Source organism: Mesoplodon bidens (genome assembly GCF_964165515.1).
Source record: "Mesoplodon bidens genome assembly, chromosome: 15".
NCBI classification, from domain to species: Eukaryota; Metazoa; Chordata; class Mammalia; order Artiodactyla; family Ziphiidae; genus Mesoplodon; species Mesoplodon bidens.
In genome coordinates, this window is record NC_138171.1 from 24332090 (window position 1) to 24357961 (window position 25872).

General features: G+C 58.1%; 2 protein-coding genes across 2 annotated transcripts in view; one reads left to right on the top strand and one right to left on the bottom strand.

The window, feature by feature from the left end:
* Positions 1-4283, top strand: part of TRPC4AP (transient receptor potential cation channel subfamily C member 4 associated protein) — a 71557-nt gene extending 67274 nt beyond the window's left edge. The window contains exons 14-18 of the mRNA XM_081255125.1: positions 354-494; positions 1081-1189; positions 1809-1921; positions 2936-3142; positions 3347-4283. Of these exons, the coding sequence (XP_081111251.1) occupies positions 354-494; positions 1081-1189; positions 1809-1921; positions 2936-3142; positions 3347-3484 (708 nt within the window). The 3' untranslated portion in view covers positions 3485-4283. The remainder of the gene's footprint in view (positions 1-353; positions 495-1080; positions 1190-1808; positions 1922-2935; positions 3143-3346) is intronic.
* Positions 4284-4348: 65 nt separating this feature from the next.
* MYH7B (myosin heavy chain 7B) overlaps positions 4349-25872 on the bottom strand; it is a 39975-nt gene continuing 18451 nt past the window's right edge. The window contains exons 6-42 of the mRNA XM_081256774.1: positions 25615-25771; positions 25296-25323; positions 24148-24244; positions 21658-21771; positions 21460-21523; positions 20312-20410; positions 19540-19643; positions 19288-19426; positions 18869-18987; positions 18628-18777; positions 18274-18444; positions 16966-17145; positions 16741-16873; positions 16584-16660; positions 16072-16159; positions 15753-15870; positions 13511-13634; positions 13273-13409; positions 12211-12466; positions 11012-11254; positions 10178-10354; positions 9946-10091; positions 9538-9628; positions 9071-9460; positions 8284-8410; positions 8078-8196; positions 7791-7987; positions 7316-7665; positions 7067-7191; positions 6853-6968; positions 6010-6406; positions 5809-5934; positions 5554-5724; positions 5358-5462; positions 5180-5275; positions 4589-4726; positions 4349-4513 (exon numbers count right to left, since the gene is read on the bottom strand). Coding sequence (XP_081112900.1) covers positions 4502-4513; positions 4589-4726; positions 5180-5275; positions 5358-5462; positions 5554-5724; positions 5809-5934; positions 6010-6406; positions 6853-6968; positions 7067-7191; positions 7316-7665; positions 7791-7987; positions 8078-8196; positions 8284-8410; positions 9071-9460; positions 9538-9628; positions 9946-10091; positions 10178-10354; positions 11012-11254; positions 12211-12466; positions 13273-13409; positions 13511-13634; positions 15753-15870; positions 16072-16159; positions 16584-16660; positions 16741-16873; positions 16966-17145; positions 18274-18444; positions 18628-18777; positions 18869-18987; positions 19288-19426; positions 19540-19643; positions 20312-20410; positions 21460-21523; positions 21658-21771; positions 24148-24244; positions 25296-25323; positions 25615-25771 — 5481 coding nt within the window. The 3' untranslated portion in view covers positions 4349-4501. The remainder of the gene's footprint in view (positions 4514-4588; positions 4727-5179; positions 5276-5357; positions 5463-5553; positions 5725-5808; positions 5935-6009; positions 6407-6852; positions 6969-7066; positions 7192-7315; positions 7666-7790; positions 7988-8077; positions 8197-8283; positions 8411-9070; positions 9461-9537; positions 9629-9945; positions 10092-10177; positions 10355-11011; positions 11255-12210; positions 12467-13272; positions 13410-13510; positions 13635-15752; positions 15871-16071; positions 16160-16583; positions 16661-16740; positions 16874-16965; positions 17146-18273; positions 18445-18627; positions 18778-18868; positions 18988-19287; positions 19427-19539; positions 19644-20311; positions 20411-21459; positions 21524-21657; positions 21772-24147; positions 24245-25295; positions 25324-25614; positions 25772-25872) is intronic.

Genomic DNA, 25872 nt, shown 5'->3' on the forward strand with positions numbered 1-25872 from the left:
AGCCTAGCCGTCTTGCAGACACTTTAGCTCGGACCTGGGCAAGCAAGAGAGGTGGTGGCTACGTAGCCCAACCTCCCCCCACACCCGACTTCCTGGTGAGGTGTGTCAGGCCCGGCCCTGCCCTGGGAGCCACCAGCGTCCTCAGATGAGAATCTAGACAGGGGAGCAGGTTCCATCAACCTGGATGCTTGCTCAAAGCTAATGCCACGTGGTCTGAGCTATGTGCCAGGGCTGGGGGAGGCTGGCGGTGGGCAGCTTAGATGAGCACAGCCTGGGGGCAGCAGCCATATGTGCCTGTTGGTCCCCGGGATCAGCCGCCTTCCTGCCTTCACCCTGTCCTCTCCCACCCCCAGCACATCCTCTACTGCATTGTGGACAGTGAGTGCAAGTCGCGGGATGTGCTCCAGAGCTACTTTGACCTCCTGGGGGAGCTGATGAAGTTTAATGTTGATGCATTCAAGAGATTTAATAAATACATCAACACGGATGCAAAGGTAAGTCTAACCCAGGGTTCCGTGGGGTTTGGCACATCATCCAGAAGTTATGTTGGAGCCCAGTCTTCAGGTGCTGGTTTTAAATTGCAGAGTCCTGGGGAGTCAGCGGATAGTTGTCAACAAACATTCATTAGCCCTTGCTGTGTGCCAGGCACTGTGCTAGACCCTGGGTACACAGGGATGAAAGTCTCAGCTGCTTGTGGGCAGGTGGGCTTGGAAATGGGTCTGATGCAGTGTGCTGGGTGCCATGATGAGCCCCAGAAGGGCAGGACTGCGCCCGGTGTGTTAGGCTCACAGGATGTGTGTGGCAGAAACCCAGCTCAGACAAGTTGAAGTAAAAATGACAGTAGACCCTTCAGTGCAGAAAACACTGGACATAGTGTCAGAAGGTCTGAGTTGAGCTCTTTTGCTGGGACTGCTTATTAGGTGGTGAGGGCAGGGCACAGGTTTGTCCGAGCTTCAGTCTTCCTGTTGGAAACAGCTGGGCCAGGGTACGGGGATACCCGCCGCAGTGACTGCACGCCCTAGGCCTTGGCTGTCTCCAGCCTAGAGCCCACCACCCCCGTCAGCCCAGCCTCCGCTCCAGTTCCAGGTGTTCCTGAAGCAGATCAACAGCTCGCTGGTGGACTCCAACATGCTGGTGCGCTGCGTCACTCTGTCACTGGACCGATTCGAAAACCAGGTGGACATGAAAGGTAAGAAAAAGCCGTAATGCCGATGAATCGGTCCAGTGTGGCTGCGATTGGTGTCAGACGCCCAGCCTCTAGCAAGGAGACAGAAGTGTCTGGAAGTAGCTGCACCAAACACCCCCGTGGTTGGGGTCAAGGCGGTGGCTCTCAGGGTGATTTTCTTGGCTTTACTTTTATCATCCACGCTTCCTCTGATAAGCATGTGTGACATTTTAATGGCAGGTGAAAAAAAAAAGACACTGTTTCCAGCAAAATGCAAAAAACAACACACACCCTTCCTCTCCTGGCCTGGACTTGCCTGGGATGAGAGGCCCCCAGGTGGTGAAGCCTGGGGAGGGCCTCTGGGAGAGACGGTCCCCAAACGTGACCGAAGGAAAAGGTGGAAGCAAACTCCTGGCAGGGGCTCTAGTGAGAATGCAGGCTTTAGCCGGGGTGGCGGAGCAGCTGGAGGTTTGTTCCTGCTGCAGCCAACCTTTCCTGTAGTGGTTTTGACAGTGGGGGCTCCCAGCTTCAGAGTCAGAGCCCAAGGGGGGCTTGACTAGAAGCCTGGGTGTCAGGCCCCTGGGCCTGAGCCGCAGACCAGCTTCCACACCTGCTGCTCACACCTCTGCCTCTCTGTCCCTAGTTGCAGAGGTCCTGTCCGAGTGCCGCCTGCTTGCCTACATATCCCAGGTGCCCACACAGATGTCCTTCCTCTTCCGCCTCATCAATATCATCCACGTGCAGACGCTGACCCAGGTGAGAGGCCCTGCAGACCTGCCACAGGGAAAGGGAGATTGGAAGCAGTTACCCTCATCCCAGAGCCACCTTCACCCTAGAAGTGTTGGGTTGGCCAAAAAGTTCATTTGGTTAATGAATACATTCACGAAAGTTCTTGGTGAAAATGAAAAATGTGTCGTTTTACTTAAAACTGAACAAACTTTTGGGCCAACCCAATACATCTCCTGAGACCCATCCCTTGGTTCCTGGGAAACCCTCCCAGCTATTCTGAGGACTTTTCTCCAATAGGGATCAGTGCCCCATTTTACAGAAGGGGCCTGGGGAGGGAGCAAGGCTCCAAGGTCACAGATGGTTTGGGGCAGAGTCAGGATGGGCACTGAACTCTGACTCCCAGTCCAGTGCTCTCCGAGCCCAGCCTCCTTTGCAGACTTTGGGGTTGGACCTGATGTTGACTCCCACCTCCTTCAACAGATAACTGTGCAGCTGACCCTTTTCCGAGCTTCACACCCCTCTTTTCTAAAATGGGGGTAATACTCAGAGGTTGTTCTTTCATTCCTTCATCTAACATTTACCGAGGCGAGACCCTGGGCTGGGGATGCACAGTGAATGAAACAGTCTGAGACACTTGAGGAAGCTGCCTGTCTAGTGCTGAGTGAAGCGGAGTGAGACACCTGCATCTGATGCGTGCACCCCGCCGCCCCAGGGATCGAAGCTCCTGGGAAGAAGCGATGCCTGAGCTGATTCTGGAGGAAGAGTGGACTCTAACTAGACTGATGATACCGTTCCCACCGGGAACATCCCAGGGTGGGGATGGGGGTGGGGTGGGGTGAGGGACCAGGAAGGCACTTGGGCCAGGATGCCGGCATCGTTCCTCTCCCCAGTCCTCTGGTCAGCTTCCTGCAGGGGCAGTGCAGTGCGTGGCCCCTGGACTCCGCCAGGGACACGGTTCTCCCTGCCCAGTGGCACCCCCGCTCCACCGGGGCCCCTGGGGCTGCCGGCACGTGCGTGACCTGGATGGCCTGGTGCTTGCAGGAGAATGTCAGCTGCCTGAACACCAGCCTGGTGATTCTGATGCTGGCCCGACGGAAAGAGCGGCTGCCCTTGTACCTGCGGCTGCTGCAGCGGATGGAGCACAGCAAGAAGTACCCTGGCTTCCTGCTCAACAACTTCCACAACCTGCTGCGCTTCTGGCAGCAGCATTACCTACACAAGGACAAGGACAGCACCTGCCTGGAGAACGTGAGTGCCCTGCCCCTGAGGGGTGGCGGGCGGGCTGCGGGCACACAGACCCAGGGCCCCTTGGAGGGGCGTCTGGGGTCCCTGGTCCCCGCCTGGACCCTGTGGCAGGCAGCTCTTTGTCCCCTTACGAAGGCCCTCCCCGCGGGGTGCTGGGCTTGACCCGTGTCCCCCAGGCGCCCGCCCAGCCCCTCTCTCTTTGCCCAGAGCTCCTGCATCAGCTTCTCATACTGGAAAGAGACCGTGTCCATCCTGTTGAACCCGGACCGCCAGTCACCCTCTGCCCTTGTCAGTTACATCGAGGAGCCCTACATGGACATAGACAGGGACTTCACCGAGGAGTGATCTTGGGCCAGGCCTCGGGAGGCTGCTGGGCCTGGGCCAGTGCGGGTGAGCGTGGGTACGTGTGCCTCACGCCCTGCCCTGTCGCATCCTCCCCCGCCCCTCCGCCTCCCTGCTGCTCTCCGCCGGCCCCAGGTCTTCAGGTACAGGCTTGGTGGGAGGGAGCGTCTAGAAGCCCTTGGCCCCTGGGTCTGAGGGCCCCGGGTCATTGGGGAGTCTCAGTTCCCTCAAGATCTCTATGACGAGGACAGGGACACTGTGCCCACCCTTCCTTCAGAACCCTGGGGTCCCGGCCCACCCAGAGGTAAGGGGACTTTTAAAAATAGCTCTGTCTGAGCTCCTGCCCGGTCTCTTGGCTGTCAGTCCTGGGGTGGGGAGGGAGATATGGGCACCCTCCCCCAATCTGTGAGCCAAGCTTGCCCTGGCCTTTGGACCCAGGCAAAGGCTTCTGAGCCCTTGGGCAGGGGTGGGGGACACCAGAGAATGCTACCTTCCCCCAAGCCTGCCCATCTGTCCCTCCCTTCCTGCCTCCTTTGTTTTCCTTTAGCTCCTCTGGTTCTGTTTGCTCATTGGCCGCTGTGTTCATGGGTTCCCCCAGAAGTGGGAGGGGCCTTCTCTTTCCATCCCTTGGAGCACAGGGAGGCTGTGCCCCGGCCCCCCGCTCCAGGGCAGCGTCTCCTGCCTGAGCCCACCCCGCGCAGGAGCCTGCCTGGGAGCATACCCTCGGCCCCTCCGTGTGTTGCCAATTTATTAACAACAAATAAACCAATTAAATGGAGACTATTAAAGAATTTATTTTAAATGACTGATGTGGACCTGACTTTTGTCCATGAGACCACGTGCTCCCCTCCCCTCCTGAACCCCAAAGAATGAGAAGGAACCCGGTAGGAGCTGCAGACGTGGCGTTTATTCAGGGTGTAGCAGAGCTTGGGGTGGCGAGGCTCCAGCAGGGGTGGATGAAGAGAGGATCAGTGTGGGGCAAACAGCAGGTGTCCCTCTTCAGAGCCCAGGGCTCAGGTGTCACTCCTTATGCTAAGGGGAGAGGCGTGCCTGGGTGAGCTGCCCCCCACGTGGAGGGCAGGGTGGGTGCCCCACACCACTCCTCACCTTGGGGCCCAGGGCGTCCCGGGTCCGCGCCCGCAGCTTGTTGGCCTGGGTTTCCGCCATGTCTGCCCGCTCCTCCGCGTCATCCAGCTCGTGCTGGGCCTTGCGATACTTGGCCAGGTTAGTGTTGGCCTGCTGCTCCTGGGGGCACAGGCAGGCCTGCTCACCCTTTGGTCACTCAAAGGGTCAGCACCCCCAGAAGGGGCTGGCTTCTCCGGGTCCTCACCTCTGCACCACCACCGCCCGCGGCCCTCCTCCCCACTCGCCAGTACCCACAGCAGGAAGGAGGGGGTGGAGCCACTCCTTGCAGAGGTGCCCGTGTGCCAGACCTGCCTGGCAGGGGAAGGCGCATGCGGTCCCTTCAGAGACAGAGCTAGGTCTCACGTCTTGCCGGAGCTGTTAGAAAGGTGTCTGTCTTCTTGCTGGGCAGTGGGGTCACTGTCCCAACCTACACACAAAGCCAACACGGGGGAATCCACGGCCCAGCGATGGAGCAGGCCTGACCGGCTGCTGGCATCCCACCTGGCTGCGGAGCCTGGGGCCAGCTGAAGAAGTTGGGTGACCACAGGCATCCTCAGACCCCCGTGTACTCACCGCCTCTTCACACTGACGTTTGTAGCTCTTGACCTTGCTCTGCAGCTTGTCCACCAGGTCCTGCATGCGAGCCAGGTTCTTCCTGTCCTCCTCAGCCTGGGCAGGCAAAGGGGGTTCAGGTCTTCCCCGAACCAGGCCAGCTCCAGGGCTGCCCCCCCAGGTGGACCTGGTCACCCACCTGGTACGTGAGCTCCTTGACCCGGCGCTCGTGTTTCCGCACCCCCTTGAGGGCCTCGGCGTGCTGCTTCTGTTCTGCGTCGAGCTCGGCCTCCAGCCCCCGCACCTGCGAGCAGCCAGCCAGTGGGCCTGGTGCCCTCAGCCTGCCCTCGGGTGGCCCACCCTGCAGAGCAAGGGACTGGGAGGGCCGCACACACCTTGGCCTCCAGCTTCTGCACCTGCTTCTTCCCACCACGGAGGGCGGCTTGTTCTGCCTCCTCAAGCCGGGCCTGCAGCTCCCGCACCGTCTGCTCCAGAGTCTTCTTCATCCGTTCCAGGTGTGCGCTTGTGTCCTGCTCCTTTTGCAGCTCCTCTGCCATCATGGCTGCCTGTGCGGGAGGAGGTGGCGTGGTCGGGGGTGAAAGTCCCTTCGGGCTCTGCTCGGGGCCCCCACAGTCCCGGCCCAGCCTCACGTCAGTGATGGCCTTCTTGGCCTTCTCCTCGGCTTCCCGCCTTTCCTGGGCAGCCTCCTCTGCCTCCCCGCTCAGCTGGGCCAAATCCACCTCTAACTTCTTCTTCTGGCTCAGGAGGCCAGTGTTCTGAAGGAGGGGGCAGGGCTTTAGAGTCGGCCTTCAGGACCCCGCCCCTTGCATCCCTGTGACCCCCGTCCTCACCTGCGAATGCAGGAGGCTGAGGCGCTCGGTGGCCTCCAGCAGCTCCTGTTCCGCTAGCCGTCGGCTGCGCTCGCCCTGCTCCAGGGCGGCCCGCAGCTCTTCCAGCTCCGCGGCCAGCAGGGCGGCCCGCCGCTCCAGGGCCTGTGCCTGCTCGTGGAGCTCGGCCGCCAGCCGCTGCTCCTCATCCCGCCCCGCCTGCTCCTCCTTGAGTTGGGCCTGCAGCAGCCGCGTGGCGGCCTGTGCCTCCGTGGCCTGGCGGGTGGCGTGGCCCAGCTGCAGCTCCAGGTCATTGAGGTCGCCCTCCATCTTCTTCTTGAGCCGCAGCGCCTCATTGCGGGCCCGAGTCTCTGCATCCAAGGAGGCCTGCAGGGACTCCACTGCCCGCTGGTGGTTGCGCCTGTAGTTAGGAGGGATGAAAGGAAGGGTCGTGGCCTGCGAGGGACTTGCTTGCAGACACGCAGGGAACACTGGAGACGTGAAGCCAGTTGGGGAATAAATGACTGATCTCTCCCCGGTTTCAAGCCCCTTGTGTCTGCCTGCCTGTTGCCCATCAGAGCAATTTCACAGGCAAGAGTGAGGCCCCAGAGCAGACAGACAGGGACTGAACTCTGGCTCTACCCCCACTGTGTAACCTTGGGCAAGTCCTCTGGCCTCTCCGAGGTTCACCTCCAAACTGTGGACGATAGTCCCCACCTGAGACGGTCGTGGGTATGGGGGCATAAGGTGTCTGTGCCAGTCCCCCACACAGTGGGGCTCAGCCAACATCACCTGCCTTTCTGCTCTCAGGTGGTTGGGATGGGAGAGGCTGTCGGCCCGGGGAGGAGGGACAGCCCGGCCCCGCACCTCAGGTTAGTGCACTCCTCGTCTTTCTCCGCCAGTTTCCGGTCCACCTCAGCCTTGACCTGGGAAAGCTCCAGCTGGATCCGCAGAGTCTTGGTCTCCTCCAGCTCCAGGGCCCCCTGGGGGCGCAGAGCAGATAGTATGGTGGTGGGGCCGTGAGTGTGTGTTGAGAGGGGAGGCCAGGGAGCAGTGGGTCAGTGTCCACCCCGCCCCTGACCTCGGCCTCCTCCAGCGCGGCCTGGAGCTCGCTCTTCTCCCCTTCCAGTGCCTTCTTGGCTTTCTCCAGCTCCTGGATGCTCTTCCCGCTGAGGCTGACCTGGTCTGTGAGGTCACTGATCTCCTCTGCAGAGTGGACAGGGCACTGAGGGGCCACCCCCACGGCTCATGCTCCAACCGCATCACCCGGTGTGACCCTGAGGGACTCCCAGTGACCCCAGAGCGGCTCTGACCCTGGGGTGGGTCATACCCTGCAGGTTCTTGTTCTCCCGCCTGAGCGTCTCCATGGCCTCGAGAGCCTCCTCGTGGCTGTGCCGCAGCCGGAAGAGCTCCGTGCCCAGGCTGCGGGCCTCCCTCTGGGCCGCCTCCAGCTCCTGCTGCCCCTCCTCCTCCTGCCGCCGCCGCTCCTCCAGCGCCCGCTCCAAGTGCCGCTGCTTCTTGTCCAGCGCCGCGGCCGCTGAGGTCGCCCGCTCCAGCTCCAGGGTCACATCCTCCGACTCTGTCTGCAGCCGCAGCTTGGCCTTCTCCAGCGACGAGCACTTGGCATGAGCGGCCTCTACCCCCGCCTCTGCCTCCTGCAGCCGCAGTGCCAGCTTCTTTCTAGGCCACGGGAGCAGACAGGATCTGGATGCATAGCTGAGCCCTGCATCTCCCCTCACCCCTGACAGCTCAGAGGTGCAGGCGCCGTCCCTGTGTGGTGACGGCCTGGCCGGCAAGGCACTCACTTGGCCTCCTCCAGTTCCTCGGTCCTCTGGATGGCATCTGCCTCGTACTTGCTCCTCCACTGGGCCACCTCGGCGTTGGCCTTGGACAGCAGCCGCTGCAGCTCGGCCTGGGCTTCAGCCTCCTCCTCGTGCTGCTCCCGCAGGAGGTCACAGTCATGCCGCGAAGCCTGCACGGCATGGGCCAGCGCGCTCTTGGCCTGCAGAGAGCCCAGTGACCTCAGCATCGGGCCGGGCCAGTGGCCCTGTGCCCACACCGCCTGCTCTGTGGCAGCCAATGGCTGGCCCACCTTGCTCTCCTCCTCCAGCTGCCGCCGCAGTTCCTCCAGGCTCTGGGTGGCCAAGGCCTTCCCACGGCTCAGCTGGCTAATCAGAGACTCCTTCTCCTCCAGCAGGCGGCTCAGCTCCCCTGCAGGCCAAGGGGCGAGCCGGCAGGTCAGGTGGGTGAGGGGCAGCACCGAGCCCCACTGTGGCCCAGCCAAGCCCCCGGCCTCACCACTCTCGGCTTGTAGCCGCCCCCGCTGGGTGCTGGCATCTGCCAGTTGCCGCTGCAGCTCCTCCACCTTGATCTTGGCCTCGCTCAGCTGATCCTCATAGGCCCGGCACAGCTTCTCTGCACTAGCCTGGGATCCGGGGTCAGGGATCAGAAAAAGTTTTTGACTCACAGGGCTGCCAGTCAGAGACGGGGACCCGGAGTCGGGAACTAGCAGGCTAGACACATGCCCAGGAATCAGAGGGAGAACAGAACACCACGTTCAGGGTCCGAGATTCTATTGCTGGACTATGGCTTAAAAGATGAGTGTCAGAAGTGAGAGAGGGCTGTAGTAGTCCCAAGGCCAGTGGGTCAAGGTGAGGTTAGGATACTAGAGTCTGAAGTCGGCCGGGGACACTGGTCAGAGGTCAGCTGTCAAGCTTAGGTGGTACAAAGGTCAGGGGTCAGGGTTGGGTGCTGGGATTCAGGACAGGAACAGAGTCAGGACAGGTATGAGGTCAGAATTCAGAGGTCAAGGACTGAGAAGGTGGAATTGGATGCTGGGTCAAAAATCCCCTGGAGTCAGGGCACAGAGTTTAGAGGGTAGGGTTTGAGGTCAGGACTGGTGTGGGGTTCAGGCTGGGTGTCAGGTGAATCGGTCAGGGGTCCCGATCGGGTGCAGGGCCAGGACTAGTATGGAGTCAGATTGGCAGCGGGTGGTCAGGGGTCAGCTGCTGGAGTCAGAAGGGGTTCGGTCAGGATAGGCTGCTAGAGTCGGGTCAGAGGTCGGGATCAGGAAGGAGGCAGGCACCTTGCCGCGGGCCAGAGTCTCCACGCTGGCGCCCAGATCGTCCACCTCCATGCGGAGCTCGCTCTTCTCCTTTTCCAGCTTCTGCCGCGCCCGCTGCAGACTGTCCGCCTGCTCGCCCAGCTCGGCCGCGCTCTCCGCCTGCTTGCGCCGCAGCGCAGCCACTGTGGCCTCGTGCCGCAGGGCCGCCTCCTCCAGTTCCCGCCGCAGCCGCCCCAGCTCGGCCTCGTGCTTCCGGCAGCCCTCGCGCCGCCCCGCGGACGCGCCGCCCGCCTCCTCCAGCCGCTCGCTCAGCTCCGCCAGCTCCCGGGCTTCCTCTGCCCGCTGCTTTTCCACGCGGGCCCGGGCTGCCCGCTCGGCCTCCAGCTCCTCTTCCAGCGCCTCCGCCCGAGACTGGGGATGCGCAGGCGGCAGTGTCACCCCCAAGGGCCTCCGATCCGGGTCTCCGCCCACCCCGTCCCCCCGCACACCTGCAGCTCCTTGATCTTCTTCTGCAGCTGGGCCCCAAGGAGCTGCTCGTCCTCCACTCGAAGGTTCAGCTGACTCAGCTCGGAGTCCTTTCTGGAGGTCACAGGGTGGGCATGAGCCGGCCCAGGGCCTAACTCCCATCCACCTGCCTGGGGCCCCTCCGTACCCGCCCCCAGCACACTCGCTGACTGAGGGACCTCGCCCGGAGCAGCCCTAAGTGACCTCATCCCTGTGTTCCCTCTCAAGCCCCGGCCCCAGATCCTGGCCCTTGGTGACCCCCTACACCCTAGGGTTCAACCTCTGCTGTGATGCAGAACTGACTAGAGTCCAGGGGGATGAGAAGCGGGGTGCAGGTTCAGGAAGCCCCCTGTGGCCAGGAGGTCAGGGCTGCGGGCCCCCCCAACGCCTACTTCTGGAGCTTCTCCTCCAGCTGCTGCTTGTCCTGGGCAGCATCCGTCACCGACTCCTGCGTCAGTTTCAGGTCACCCTCGAGCTTGCGTTTGGCCCGCTCTGTGTCCACGCGCAGCTTCTTCTCCTGCTCCAGGGAGCACTCCAGCTGTGGGCAGGACGGGGTGGATGGGCTCTGCACTGTCCCGGCTGTCCCGGCCCCACCGCACAGCCGCTGCCGTGGCCCCGACTTACGTCTTCCACCTGCTGCTCCAGGCGGGTCTTGGCCTTGGCCAGTGCGCTCACACGGTCCTCCTCAGCCTGCAGGTCGCCCAGGGCCTGCTGGTGGGCCTCCTGCAAGGCCTTCTTCTCCTTCGTCAGCCGGGCCACCGACTCGTCCAGCGCCGACATCTCCTCCGTCAGGTTCTTCACCTGTCAGGGCCAAGGTCACCACGGGGATGCCTCCCCCGCACTCTGGTCTGAGTGGCCGCCACACCATGTCACAGCAACCATCCCCTTCAAGCCAGGGAACCTTGGGCAAGTCACTTCATCCTGAGCCTCAACTTCTTCATCCTTAAGGGGTGATTATAGCGTCTTCCTCGAGGGATGAATGAGCAAATGCTCACAAAGCCCTGTGCACAGTGTCCGGCCCAGAGTGAGAGATCAACAGACACCAGCTATTTTGGGGATTCACAGGTGTTTAAGCAGCTGTTTCCTAGTCCTGCCTTCCTTGGGGAGCACCTGTGAGAACCTGAGTAAACGGCTTACCCTGCTGAGCCCCACTTTCCCCTCCTGTGTGAGGGAGTCAGTACCCCAAGTCTTTGAACCACCTGAGCTCTTGGGATGGTTCAATGAGGGAAGGCACCCGGGGGACATGGAGCTAGTGGATGACAATCACTAGCATTTGCTGAGCACCTACTACAGGCGAGGCCCAGTGGCGAGCGCCAGCACAGGCTAGTTACACACTGAATCCTCACCTGCCCTAATGAGGGAAGTGCTGCTATTAACAGCGGCATTTGACAGATGAGGAAATTGAGGCCCACAGAGAGGAAGACACCTGCCCAAGGCCACAGCCGGCCCGGCCCACACCTTATTCTCCGTGGCTTGCTTCTCCTTCTCGGCCTTGGCCAGCGTCAGCTCCAGGTCATCAATGTCCTTCTTGAGCTCTGTGCACTCATCTTCCAGCTTGCGCCGGCGGGCAGCCAGGTCAGCATTCACCTCCTCCTCATCCTCCAGCCGCTCGCTCAGCTCCTTCACCTTCGCCTCCAGCTGCACCTTGGACTTGATGAGCAAGTGGCAGCGCTCCTCGGCATCCGCCAGGTTTTCCTGCTCCTGGAGGGGGACACGGGGAATGGGGCAGGATCAAGGCAGCTCAGGGACACCAGGCCAGGCCCCGGAAAGCAAGTTCATCTGTCCGTGCAGAGGTTGGACACACGCTCATTTGGGCTCCGGGACCAAGGAATGCCGAAGACCTGCTCTTGGCCCTGAAGGCGTTCAAGTATGGTGGGATAAGGACTCAGGTAGAGGGATGGACGGGGCAGCAAGAGGGGAACGTTAGACAGGCTGGGGGCAACCCAGAGTAAGGCCCAAACAAGGGCTCTAGCGGGGAAGCCAACTGCCAGCTCTGCCCACACTGGGCTGAGGGGGTGGGGAGAGCCCTGCACGGCCACGGAGGGCTCAGGTTCTCTGCCATCACTGTTTCCTCACTACCTGGCTGCATAACGTCTCCTGCTCTAGCAGGTGAATCTGTGAGCACAGGCCTGTCTGTTCTCCCACCAATGTATCTCCAGAGCTTCCATGGGGCCTGACACTCAAAAGTATTTGCTGAAGGAAGGAATGGCTGTGTGGACTCGGGGAGGATCCAGACCCTTGATCTCTACCTTCTGGTTGTTACTGTTACCTGCTGCCTGGGTTCCCGTGGCCCTTAACCAGAGAAGGGAGCATGGGGCTGTCTCGGGGATGGAGAGGAGGGGAGAGTTGGGGAGATGGGGCTACGCTGTAGCTTTGCAGGAAGCCATGGGGGCACAAGGCGTGGGAGCATTAGGACACGTGCATAGACTGGGTGGGGAGGTTGGGAACATGGGAGGCTGCACACGGGCACAAGCCCATGAGCCTCCGGAATAAGAAGAAAGACCCGGGTGAGGCCTGAGCACCCAGAGCACGCCAGGTCCGCCCTGGCTGGGGATCTGGTTATGGTATTTTCTCAGAGCGGCCTGGGGTTCTCTGAGGGGGCTGGGGGCCAGGGGGCACCAAGTCGCAGAAGGAAGCCCTGCCCCTCCCCTACTCACTGCCTGCAGCTGCAGGGCCAGGTCGTTCTTCTCCTGGGTGACGCTGACGTGCGTCTCCTCTAGCTCCTGGCGCTTGGCCTCGGCTGTGGCCAGTGCCCCTCGCAGCCCCCGCAGCTCCGCCCGCAGGGCCGCCAGCTCCTCCTCAGCCTGCGCCGAGCGTAGTAGTGGCTTCATCTTGAAAAAGAGCTTCATCCACGACCAGTTCTTGACGGCGTTGAAGGCGCGGATGTTCCACTGGATGGTGAACAGGGCATCCCTGGGGAGGGGCAGCCACAGGTGGCCAGCAGGTTCAGTGCCGCCCCTTCATAGTGACAGCCCCGATGCTGTCCCTGGGCCCTGAGCAGGTGTCCCTGAGCACCTACCCTGGGCCGGACATTGCACTGAGCACTTTAGCGTGGGACCACGTTAACCTTCCCAACAGCCTCTCAAGTAGGTCCTAATCCTCTGCTTTACAGGCGAGCTTGAGGGTGAGGCCCAAGGTCACACAGGTCTGCCTCCAGGGCGGGAGCTCAGGAGCCCTGAATGGCCCCTGCAAGTGTCCTGAAGACACCAGGAGCGGTTAAGCTACTGGGCTCTTATATAGGGTCAGACTGCCTGGGCTCACATCCCAGCCTCCCACCTCCCGCCACAAGCCAGCGGACAGGCTCCCTCTGCTCAGACACCCCCTCTAGTGAACAGACACGATCATGGCACCTACCTCTCAGGACTGTCCTGTACTTTAACCGAGATAACTTCAAATAAAGTATCTTGCCCAGGGCTTGGCACTTAAGAGTCTTGGGAAATACTAGATGCCCTTATTACTACTCCGGGCCACACTCTGGGATGGCCTGGAGTACAGGCAGGTTCTCTCACCCCAACTTCTGAGGTGAGGAAGTGGTAGCTGGGGGCTGCGGGGCACAAACCACAGCCTTGCCCCTTGGGAGGCACGCAGGCAGCCACATGGAGAAATCTGACCCACAGGACAGTATGACAGGGTTCAGAGAGTCTGGGTTCAGAGGGTTCTGCGAGCTGGGGGACAGTGGCTGTACCCCCACATCCCCCCCACCCCCTTCCGACACCCACCTGCCTCCAAGCAGGCGCTGGTACTCGAGGCGCATGAGGCGGCCCCGGCTCCGTGCCTGCAGCAGTGTCAGGACCTTGGCCAGACGCTGGTCACGAAGCTCCTCCAAGACGCCTAGAAGCCCAGCCTTGAAGAACACCTGGGGTGTGGGCGGTAGGTGTAACCCTCAGTCGCCTGCGTGGCCCCTGCAGTGTGACTACCCACATCCGGTCCAGCGCCCTAATTCCCTTGTGCCCTGACCTTGGTATGGCCAAACTGGTACTGGGTGTGGTCGATGTCCAGTGATGCCAGCAGCTTCTCTGTGGCCTTCCTGCCGTCCATGAAGGTGTCGTCCGGGATGGCGCTGGGGTTCAGGATGCGGTACCTGGGGGAGCGGGGAAGGGCTGGAGAGGAGGGTGCTGGGCAGGGAGCCGATGACTGAAGAGGCTGGCCCCTCAGAGGCCAGAGCAGAGGCTCCAGGGGGGCACCCTCTGAACAGGCTGGTGGGGGACGGCCTTGTGACACTGGAGGACTGGGCATACTCAGCTTTAAAAACTTGGGTAGCATTTAGGGGCTTCCCTGGTGGCGCAGTAGTTGACAATCTGCCTGCCAATGCGGGGGACACGGGTTCGAGCCCTGGTCTGGGAAGATCCCACATGCCGTGGAGCGGCTGGGCCCATGAGCCACAACTACTGAGCCTGCACGTCTGGAGCTTGTGCTCCGCAGCAAGAGAGGCTGCAACGGTGAGAGGCCCGCGCACCGTGATGAGGAGTGGCCCCTGCTCGCCGCAACTGGAGAAAGCCCTTGCACAGAAATGAAGACCCAACACAGCAAAAAATAAATAAATAAATAAATAAATGATTTTTTTTTTAAATTGAAAAAAAAAAAGCTTGGGTAGCATTTAAATGCATTCAGTAGTTAAGTTCTTTAAGAGCCTGCAGCATTTGCAGAAGGCATACAGCACTTTTATAATTTTTTAGTTTATAATTTTTAATAATTTATCATTTTTCTCAGAAGGCCAAAAAAAGTAAAGAAGGTGATGTGTTACAGCGTATCACAAACTGAAGAAACATTTGGGAGAGAATTCTAATCAACAAGAGCGAGGGTTCTGGCACATCCACTTCTAAAGGGGACACACTTGCACATGTGTACAGGGCTGTGCGGGTCAGGCTGTCGTGACCACACTGTGAAGGCAAAACCCTAGAAACACAAAAAGGCCCCTTACTGAGGGACTGATGAACAAAGTACGGTACACTGGATTATGGGATATTTTACTGCCATAACAAAATGGATGCTGCTGCATGTGTCATTACATTTATCCAAAGCCCTAGAATGTACAACACCAAGTGTGAACTGTAATGGAAACTATGGACTCTGGGTGATTAGGATGTGTCAGTGTGCGCTCATCAGCTGTAACAAATGTCCCACTCTGGTGGGAGATGCTGATGACGGGGGAGGCTGTGCACGTGTGGGGGAAGGGGCTTATGGGAAATCTCTGTGCCTTCCCCTCAATTTTGCTATGAACCTAAAACTGCTCTAAAAAAAGAAAGTCTTAATTTTTTTTTAAAAAAAGGATGATGATGCAGACTTATGTCTATTCATAAGGAACAATCTCCAAGACATATAGTTACAGGGAAAACCAAAGAGAACGTGTGTGTGCACCCATGTGTACAATATTTGTATGGAAACACAAGTATAACGGTCAGCGTGGATGGCCCCAGTTACTTCTGAAGGGAGGGAACTGTGCACGATCGCAGCCTGACAAAAATCAAACCTATAAAGGGAAGGCAGAGGGGCTAACACCACGGACTGAGCCCTCACTTGGTGCCAGCCATTACATAAAGTCTAGTCCACGTGAACCCTCATTCAACTCCCAAATCCACATCCAGCTCTGCCTGCCCCCCGACCCTTGAGCTCCAGACTAACAACTCCAATCTCCCCCTCAACTTTCCTATCTGCTGGAGACATTTCTTTTTTTTTCCGGCCATGCTGTGTGGCTTGTGGGATTTTAGTTCCCCGACTAGGGGTCGAACGCCTGGGCGCTCAGCAGTGAGAGCGCGGAGTCCGAACCACTGCACTACCAGGGAATTCCCTGCTGGAGACATTACAAAGTTGACATGTTCAAAGTAGAGCTCAATCCACTCTCCTCCTACTTCCCCACAAAATTTTTAAAATCCTATCTTGGTTTCTCAGTACATCTACCACCAACTCCCCAGTTGCTCAGGCCAAACAACCAGAAGTCACCCTTGTCTTTTCTTTTTCTTTCTTATTCCACATCCAATTCATCAGTAGCAAGGCCTGTTGGCTGCACCTCCAATATTTACCCTGAGCCTGTTCACTTCTCCCCCAGCCCACCGCCCACCCCCAGGTCTCAGCCATCAGCATCTCCCACTGGGATACCTTCTGGCCCCCTCCCCAGTCCCCCTGCATCCTCCTCAGTGCCTTTCCACCCCCTCAGGCTGGAGCTGGGGAGGAGCCAGGGCTGGGGCAGGGAGACACCCACCGCTGCCGGAAGTCAGCGTAAAGCACCCTGTTGGGGAATCCTTGTCGGCAGATCCGGATCCCCTCCAGAACCCCATTGCAGCGCAGCTGGTGTAGCACCAAGAAGGCATCCATGACCCCTGGACGTGGTGGGGGTTAAAGGAAAAGATTAGAGGTCAATGGACACAACTTCATGCCCCAGAAAAGACGAGGAGTCCAGACACAGGCCTCACTTTGAGGCTGAGCAGGCCCTGTGGAGGGGGCAAGACCCAGCTTCCAGTCTGCCCTGTCCCCTCCCTCCAGTGTGCCCCCATGCCACCAACCCACCCTGGGGTGACTACCTGGGGTCTTGTTCTCGTTGGGGACAATGCAGCGGACAAAGTGGGGCTGTGTGGCCCGCAGGTTGGTCATCAGCTTGTTGAGGTTCTCCTGGGGGTGAGGAGAGGGGAGAAAGCACAAGAGGGCAGAGAAGCAGAATTGGAAACCGCAGTGGACGAGCCCCTTAAGGACTGCGCAGCAGGCGCCTAAGCGTGTCTCTGCAGTGCTGCCCTTCACTCTGCTCCTTGTGACCCTTTGCCCTCTTCTGTTTGACTGGGTCCCCATTACCATCACCAAAGTCCTCACTCCCCCACCCAGTCCCTGTGGCTCCGGCCCCATCCCCCCCAAACCCTGCCCAGGCAGCATGGGGACGGGAAGCAGCACAGACTTGCTGTGATGTTCACGTGGAGAGGAATTAAACATCACTGCAAGTCTTAACGGCCGCCCGCCCAGGGTGCAGGGGACAGAGCAGGGAGCCGGGACGGGGTGGGGGCGGCAGGGTGAGGGCCTGCACGAGGCCTAGACTGGGCCTCACCTTGTGTAGCTGGGACACCGTCTGGAATGATGCTGCCTTCCTACGCTTCTCTTTCACCCCAGACTTGGGGGGCTCGGCTAGGAGAGACATGGGACCAGTCACTCCAAGGGACATCCCTCTGTGAGTCCCCTACAGAATCTCATCCCTCTGTACTCACTAGAGCAGGAGCCAGCATAGTTCTCGTAGAGAGTAGCCAAGAGCTTGTTCTGTGACTTTTGGAAGATGGGGACCACCGTCTCATTCAGTGGATCCTTGTTTTTTTCCAGCCAGCCCACGATGCTGTAAGGCACCTGCCAGAGACCCGACGGGGGCTGAACTGAGGTGGGGGAACCCGGAAGAGGGAGCAGAGAGGTCAAGAGCTGGGGTTTCAACAGGTACCTACCACGCCGGCATAGTGGACCACCTCAAAGTGGGCCTGGTATTTGCGCTTCTTGTCGGGCCGTGGCTGCTGGAAATTGGGTGACTTCCCCGCGTGGTTATCATAGAGCTTGGCCCGGAAGCTGGCATCTGAGGCCTTGGGGAACATACACTCCTCCTCCAGAATGGACAGGATGCCCAGTGGCTGGGGACAGGGCACAGCTTGAAGGGCCTCCGTCAAGCCAGCCCATCCAGGCTGGGCTGGATCCCCATTTCCTGGAGCCCCTCCCTCTGGGAACTTTCCCAGACCCTCCAACCTCAGCCATCTGCCCTGAGGGACAAAGAACTGACCTGCACCCAGGAGCCCTGTCTTCTAAGAAAGAAAGTTTGTGGTTTGGCTTCCAAGCCCTTTCTGCCCAACTTGCAGCTCTGAGTTGTTCTCTTTACTTATAAGAAGTGTGCAAACACAAATCGGCATCTGTGGTCTCACACTCTCACACGTGGTACAGTCAAAAAAGGCAGTTGAGTTCAAATTCTGGCTTCCTCACTTAGTAGCTATGGGGCCCTTAGACCTCTCTAAGCCTCAGTTTCCTAACCTGCAAAATGGGGAAATGAATACTTTCATTGCTGTTATAACAGCAAAAGCTGTCAACCCCCTAAATGTCCACTAGTAGGAGATTACAGAAATGCATGAAAATCATCTGCTGCATGAACTACTGTGCCTTCTTCAACAAAGCACCATGCTCAAAATACACTCTCAGAGAAAAGGTAGGATAAGAAATGCGTCTGTGTTCGTAAGAGAAAAGAGATGCCCAGGATAAAGGACTGGGAGGAAACAGGTTGTGGTAGGATTAGGGGACACATCTTTTCTCCTTTATTTCTGATTTTTCCATTTTTCTTTGATTTTTCTTTCCTTCTAGTCTTTGTACAATAGGGAAATATATGTAATGTTTTACAGACAAATAAACAAACACACCCTACCCTGCCCTGTAGTTCCCGACAGTTTTGAGGGTCCAAAGAAACTGTGGCTGTAACAGTGCTGGGATGCACGCTCACACACACACACTGCTCACCAACACACAATCACACTCAATCTCCAATACACCTAGTCACACACATGCACACATTTCCATTCATATACACATTACACACACACGTGCACACATTTCCATTCATATACACGTTACACACACACGTGCACAGCCACGCTCACACATGCACAGACACATGCAGGCTTGCACACGCTCGCTCACACACAAGTGCACATTCATTCCTGCTCACCCACTGCACCCATGCCTTCCCTTCCTTTCAGTGACCTGGCCCTGGGCCTCACCTTCTCGATGAGGTCAATGCAGGGCTGCAGGTCCAGGCCGAAGTCGATGAAGACCCAGTCGATGCCCTCCCGCTTGTACTCCTCCTGCTCGAGCACAAACATGTGCTGGTTGAAGAACTGCTGCAGCTTCTCGTTGGTGAAGTTGATACACAGCTGTTCAAAGCTGTTAAACTATAGTGGGAGGCGCCCAGCTCAGCAGGCCTCCTTGTAGGGGGACAAGGAGACCCACAGAGAACAGGCAAGTGTGGGAGCTCCCCCCGCCTCCAGGCAGACACCCAGGGCTCCTGTCCCCACCCACCATGGTCCTCCACCCCAGAGAGAACAGAGCCTGGTGGGGGGTGGGCCTGCCCTCACCTCAAAGATCTCAAAACCGGCGATGTCCAGGACGCCAATGAAGAACTGACGGGGCAACTTGGTGTCCAGCGTCTGGTTGATCCGTGACACCAGCCACCGGAACAGCCGGTCGTAGGTGGCCTTGGCCAGAGCCCCCACGGCAAACACCACCTGGAGGCGCAGGGAGGCTGCTCTGGGACCTGGCAAGGAGGGGACCCTGCCCCAGCTGCCCCCAGGTGGGCCCCGCCCGCCAGCCACTCACCTGCTCCACGCTCTGACCCTTGGTCACATACTCGTTCCCCACACGCACTCGGGGGTGCAGAAGGCCTTTGAGGAGGTCTCCACCGCTGACCCCCATCAGGTAGGCAGCCTTGTCAGCACCTGGCAGGGCACATGGGTGAGATGAGGGGGAGGAGGCCAAGAACACGGGTATGTGGGAGCTCTACCGGCCTCGACTTAGGGTTATGAGAGGGAGGTTGGAAGAGGTCAAGTTCAGGGTCAGCAAACTGTACAGCTCAGGAGGGTGAGGGTCTGGACTTGAGAAGTCAGGGTTTACAATCAGGGCCAGGTTAAGACTGAGGTCAAAGGCTGCGGACAAGGCTTAGGGTTAATGGTCATGGACTGGATGCTGGGATCAGGGTCAAAGGATGACCAGGTCAGGCCAGGGCCAGGGCCCCTCACTCTCGGTGCCGTCGGCCTCGGCCTGCTCCTCCCGAGGCTTCTGCTTGAATTTCATGTTGCCGAAGTGCAGGAGGGCCCCCACGATCTTGTAGCAGGCACACTTCTCATCCGCGCTGAAGCCCAGGATGTCCATGGCATGCTGGGGGTGGGGTGTGGAAGGCTCAGAGAAGTCTGGGCTCCTCCAGGGTTCAGCTGAGCGGAGGGCACTGGACCTGCTCCCCCAGGTTTCCTCCCCTCCCACCACAGACATACGTCAGTGGCCATGAGTTCCTCCCCGTCATTCACGTGGTCCACAGTGATGACACCCTGGCTGCAGAAGTGGTAGTCATAGGGGTTCATAGACAGAAGCAGCATGTCTGGGGGACACGGGGCGGAGAAGGGCAGGTCGGCTGTGTTCACCCAGCTCTCCTCCGTCTCCCCATCCCAGCGTGGTGGATCCTGGGAGCCAGCCCGGCAGGAGAGTGTAGGGCCCTCCCGAGACTGTAGCTTGCGTTTCTCTCCTCGACTCCCACACCCATGGCTTCTCTTTCTTTACGGTTCTAAGAAATGAGCCTCGGTCCCTATGTCTCACTCATCTTTTGACCATTGCGCAAGCCACGCCTATGGCCCAGACCCTGTGCTGGGTGCTCCGGCCCAGCGAGGACCAGATTCTGCCCTTGAGGGGCTTGCAAGAGAGGGGAGCTGGGCCTAGACAGAGCCATCGCTCCCCACTGGTGCTAGGTGGGGCCTCTCTAGTCTCAGGACAGCAGGAGAGACAACCTTGCCAGGGCAATGGTGCTAAGGGGCCCATTTCCTAGCACGAGGAGGAGAGAGCTCAGCAAGAACTGGAAGTCCCAGGAAGGGGGTGGGTGGATAGAAGGGGCTCTGGGTCTCCAGGAAAGAAGGGATGTCACAGACCCCAGAAGAGTGGGGGACCAGGTAGCCCAGGGCCTGATCTGACGGGGGCCGGGACAGGGCTGGGCAGCCCAACTGCCGCCCAGACCTGTGGGCTCTGATTCCCACCCCATCTGCTGCTGGCCCTCACCCTGCAGCTCTGGCTTCTTCCCCGAGAGGATCCGGTAGTAGACGTGGTAGCTTCGCTCACCGGGCAGCTGGAAGATCACCCGTGACTTCTCCAGGAGGTCTGGGGAGAAGGGAGGTGCTGGCCTAGTTTCCCGAGTGGGTCACCCCACTATGGCTGAGGGGCAGGGAGGAGGTGTCAGCAAGGGGCAGGGGTGTGTGTAGAGGTGCCGTGTCTGCACACATGCCAGCATGTGCTGAAGGGTGTCTCGCCATCAGCACACGTGTCACGGTGTGGGAATGCGTATGTCTGTACATCTGTGTGTCTCTGTGTGTGGGTATATTAACGTAGCTGTCTGTGTATGGGTCTTGGTTTGTCTGTTCTCTCATCTGTGCTTTCATTCCACCATCCACAGACCACACTCCTTTCCTCCAGAGCACTGCTGGTGTGTCAGTGTGCCCACTGAGCAGAGCCTCTGTGTGTTTGCGCATGGGTTGGTCGGGGCATGAATTATGACATTCCCGCCTATCACCACCTGCCCATGCTTATCCATCAGGATCTGGCCATGCACCCCAAGATGGGGAGCAGTCAGCGTGGGGGCCCCTCTATGCGTGCAGCCTGGGCACCTGGTGTTTTTGCAGCAGGTCTGGGTCAGGCGGGATGGGCAATGACCCCAGAGAGGCATTGGGGGAAGCTTCCAGGAAGGATGGGGACTCGAGGTGTGGAGATGAGGCCAGGGCAGGAGGGGCACAGGCCTGCCCTATCGAGGGCCAGAGAAAAGACTGGGATGGTGGGTGAGGGGAAGGGCCCAGTCACAAGGAGCCTGACTGGCCAAATAAAGATTTGGGTCTCCATCTTAAGGTGATGGGATCTGGAAAAGGTTTTTAAGCAGGAATGCGATGTGGTCAGATTAGTCTCTAAGAAAAGATCACTCTGGCTGAAAGGAGATCCAGCGGAAGAATGGAGAATGGAAGACCACATGGGGGCTGGGGGAATGTTCCAGGTGAGAGGTGAGGTGGCCTGAGCTGGGCTGTGGCCAGGGGATGAAGAGAAGCACCTGGGACAGGTGGGAGCCCCAAGGACTTGATGACAGACACTCAGTCTGAGCGAAAAGACTCAGGCCTGGACCTGTTTCCCCATCCTCACCCTCTCCCACCCTCTCCTAGACTCACAGCTGTCAATATCCGCGGATGCCAGCTTCCCAGAGGGACCAAAATGAATGCGGATGAACTTGCCCTGTGGGCACAAAAGCAGCCTCAGTTGGGTGCCCAGCCAGCGCTGCCCTATTCGTCCAAGGCTCCCACCACCTTGTGTCTCCCCGCGACAGACCGGGCTCCACCCACACCCGGCTCTCCCACTGCGGCACTCACGAAGCGGGACGAGTTGTCGTTCCGCAGGGTCTTGGCATTACCAAAAGCCTCCATGGCAGGGTTAGCCTCAATGATTTGATCCTCGAGGGTGCCCTGGTGGTGGCGGGCCAAGGACTCTGTCAAGCCCGTGGTCCTGGGGTCTCGGCCCAGCCCAGACAACCTCTGGTTGGGAAGGGGAGGGGAGGGGGGGTCCCCAAGACCTCATAATTGTTGCCTGCCCCACTCACACCAGCCCCATACCTACCCTGGTCTTCGTGGCCAGAAACTGCCGGGAGGAGCAGAAAGACAACGTTAGAGGCTGTGAGGTGTCACCAGGCGGGAGTGGGCAGCGGGTGGCTAGCGGGACAGTGAACGTTAGTCACCCAAATGTGTAACCCCCAACCCCTCATGCCTGACCCTCCAGGGACTGTTAGAAGGAGAAATGCTAGAAAGTGGAGCAAACACGGCCCTAGTCAGGGGCTTGAGGCAGGGGCTGCGTCTGGGGGTCTCCTATTCACAGCCCCCCCAAGCCCTGTCTCTGGCCTCCTCCCTATCCCTTCATTTCCCATGCCCCAGGAAGTGACCCTGCCCCAAGCCCTAGAGGTTCCTGACTACAGTCTACTCCCCTTTAGAGCCCAGCTCAAATGCCCCTTCCTCTAGGAAGGCTTCCCTGATGCTCTGAGGCTGGAAGAGACCTCTTCCTGCCCAAACCTTCTGACCCCTCCCCTCCCTCTGTGACTGCTCTTCTTCACACTACTCCTTTCTATTGTGGTGAGGTGCATTTTCATTGTACAGTTGTACACCGACTATTATTCAAGATAGCCCCGTCGGGTGCATATTATTAGCCCTAATTTGCAAATGAGGAAACTACGACTCAGAGCAAGAAAGTGATCCGCTCCAGATGGCACAGTAAGTCAGGGGCAGAGCAGACACTGAGCCCAGGCATCCTGCTTTCCACGATGCCTGAAGCCACCTGTATGTCTCATCTAGAGGGACTTACTGAATGGAGGGGATCCTCCCCCCTTGCTCTCCTAGCCTCACCCTTGTCTTCCCTCCTTTTCCCTTTCTTTCTCTTCCCTACCCTGGATCCCAGCAGCATGGGAAAAAAGGGAGAAAAAGGAAGGAATAGATTCTGGAGTGACAGATGCCATGCCATCTGTCCCATGCCAGGGGACTGTGGTTATTCACTCACCTCCAGGGAGCCCAAGACTTAAAAATCCCCCTGAGGTATTGCTGGGGAGACAGAGGCAGGAGAGAACTGGCAGGAGTCCCTCCCCCGAGCTCCACCCCACACATTCAAGTCCAGGGCTTTTGAACAGGGCTCTCTTTGGAGATGTGGTCAATTTGGGGGCCGAGGGGAGGGAGGTTGATAAGGCTCTTAAGCTCCAGCACCCGTGGCCCCTGCAGGGCAGCCTTTCTCTCTACCTCCCCTGCCTGACAGCTCCCCCCAACCCCAACTCCACAATGCAGGGCTCCTTTCTGCCCAGGTGCCCCCTACCCCCGCCCCTCCCGGCTGCATCCCTGCCAGCTCCCTGCCCTCCATTCCTGTTCCTGGACCAAGACCCGACTTTCTGTAGCATCCTCAGAGACACTCTGGGAGTTGGGAAAATGGGGTGGGGGGGGGAGGAAAAAAACAAAACAATAAAAACAACCACCACCACACCAAAAAAACAAAACTGAAATAAAAAGAAAAAACAAGAAAATCAACTGGGAAGATAGGAAGAGGCAAAAAGAAAAAGAGAAAGAAAAAAACTTTAAATGGAAAAAAGAAAAGAAAAAGAAGAAAGAAAAATGTCCCAGAATAAATGCAAGGCTCAACAGGACCAGGAGTAGGGGCTGTGCAGGAGGAGGCCTTGGGTTTCTGGAAAGAAAAGGCAGCCCATTTTGGGGTAGGGGAGCACACACAGAGCTCTGAACAGCTGGCCCTGGGACTAGGAATGAAAGTTGTACCTCGAAAACAAAAGCAAAACAAAAAACTGGTTCCCCCATTGTTTCAGAAAATTTCAAAAACCATAAAGAAATCATGGGGTGCAAAACTGCCCCTTAACCTTGGCTGTTGGGAATGCCAAGTGCCCTTGGCTCTGGCTGAACCTGCTTGTTTGATTGACAGCAGGTAACTGTGTCTTTGGTGCATGAAAACCAAGAAAACAATTACTTCTTGGTAAAAGCAGCCTACCTGGTAAACTCTTTCAAAATATGAAGGTCATGATGAAAGGGAAAAAATACATAAAATGCTTAGGAATAGCAATGTGGTCCCACCTGCCGTGTTCCAGATGGGAACAGTGAGGCAAGCCTGGAACTACGTCATACAATGTGACAGAGAATGGCCACAGCCTCGCTGGTCGAGCCTTGCTCAGGCCAGAGTCTGCCACCAGGGTGGGAGGCTCAGGCAGGGCTGGAGGCTCTGGGGAATCAACTTTTTAAAAAGAAAAAAAGAAGAACAAAAAAAGGAGAAGAAAGAAAAGAAAAACAGAAGCAGCAGGGAGCAGCGCCCGCGTGGGCAAGTCTTACGGCCTTCTTGCCCAGCCCGTCTCCCAGGGCAGCGACGATGGCAAAGTACTGAATGACCCGCTTGGTGTTAACCGTCTTACCGGCCCCCGACTCTCCCCTTGGACGACACAAACATGAGTCACCAATGTCCATCTGGCTACTCTAATTCATCCCATCCCCCAACACCCTACCCCTCAAGCAGGGCCCCTCTGCCCTCCCCACACCCAGCTCCCAACTCAGGACCCACACCCCAACTCAAAACTCCTGAGATAAATTAGCCCTCAGAATTGTTTACAAAACAAGCCAACATAGACCATCCCAGTGAGATGAGAAAACACAGTATGATGCCACTGTTTACTGAACACTAACTTACTGCCAGACACTGGGCCAAGTGCTTTACCTATATTGGCTCATTTAAGCCTCAGAAACCTGTAAGGCAGGCACCATTATCATCCGCTTTTGATAGATAAGGAAATGCGGCTCAGAGAAGTTATGTAGCTGTTTCTGCTGTGTGCCAGGTACAGACATTAACTCACTGACTCCTATAGCTCTGTGTGGTAGGTAAGTAGGATTGTTCTGTCTTTTCTGATGAGACTCAGAGGCCCAAGCACACCAGCAGGAAGTGGACCCGTGAGAACTTGAATACAGGTCTTTCTGGTTTCAAAGGCCTTGATCTTCACCAGCAGGCTGCACACACACACACACATACACACACACACACGAACGATGTCCATATTGGCTTGGCTGGATATAAACTTGGTATGTAAGAATTCTACCACTTACCAGTGAAAGCAAACAAAGGATTAGAAATAAGATTCAGAAATAAGGAGATGGTAAGAAGGAGGAAAGGGGTCTCCCCGCTCCCCTTGAGCGAGAACCAGAACTCCCAAAAGATCAAGGTGGGAGAAGATTCCAGGCCCTAGGGACAGAGGGTATCAGGGCTGGTGATCAGTCTGGTACCCCCTTCCTGCTCACCACCCATAACACATCTGTCCAGAATAGGGGGCAGAGAAAATGCTCTAATTTAGTTTCACCTGGGACAGACTCCAGGCGGTAAAACCCTTGCCCTTAGCACTTTGTATTCAACCTTGGGAAATGATTTTAGTTCCACTCCCTTCCTGCCAGGTGGCCAGCATTTCCCACCCCATCCCCAGAGCCCCCACACTCACGTGATCAGCATGGACTGGTTCTCTCGGTCTGGAAGAAAGGGGAGGAGATAGAGAAGTTAGCCAAAGTGAGGGACCAGCCACAGGTGGAACACCTTGGGTATCCTTGGGGCTGGGGCAGCCCCTCCACCACCCAGGGCCAGAAACGGGAAGGACCAGGTGGGACCTTCAGACTGCAGGCCAGCTCCCACTCAGAGAGCCAGAAGGATTATGCTAGAGTGTCCAGCAGCATCAAAAGGAGGGCAGTGCAAGTGGAGGGAAGGGGGTCCTGGAGCCGGGGGAGGGGCCTCGGGTGGGGGAGAGGAGTCAAGGCGGCCCTTACTGCGCAGCATATCATTGTAGGCGTTATCTGCCACCGCATATATGTGGGGCGGGGACTCCGAGCGGCGCTTTCCCTTGTAAGCGGCTACCACGGAGGCTGTATAGATCGGGAGCCATTTGTAGGGGTTGATGGTGACACAGAAGAGGCCCGAGTATGTCTGAGGAGAGAGTGTATAGATAGGTTGTTGGAGGCCAAGGTTCCATCCCCAGGCTCTAGCCCTCGCAAAACTGTGACCCTTGCAAAATCCCCCAAGGAGCT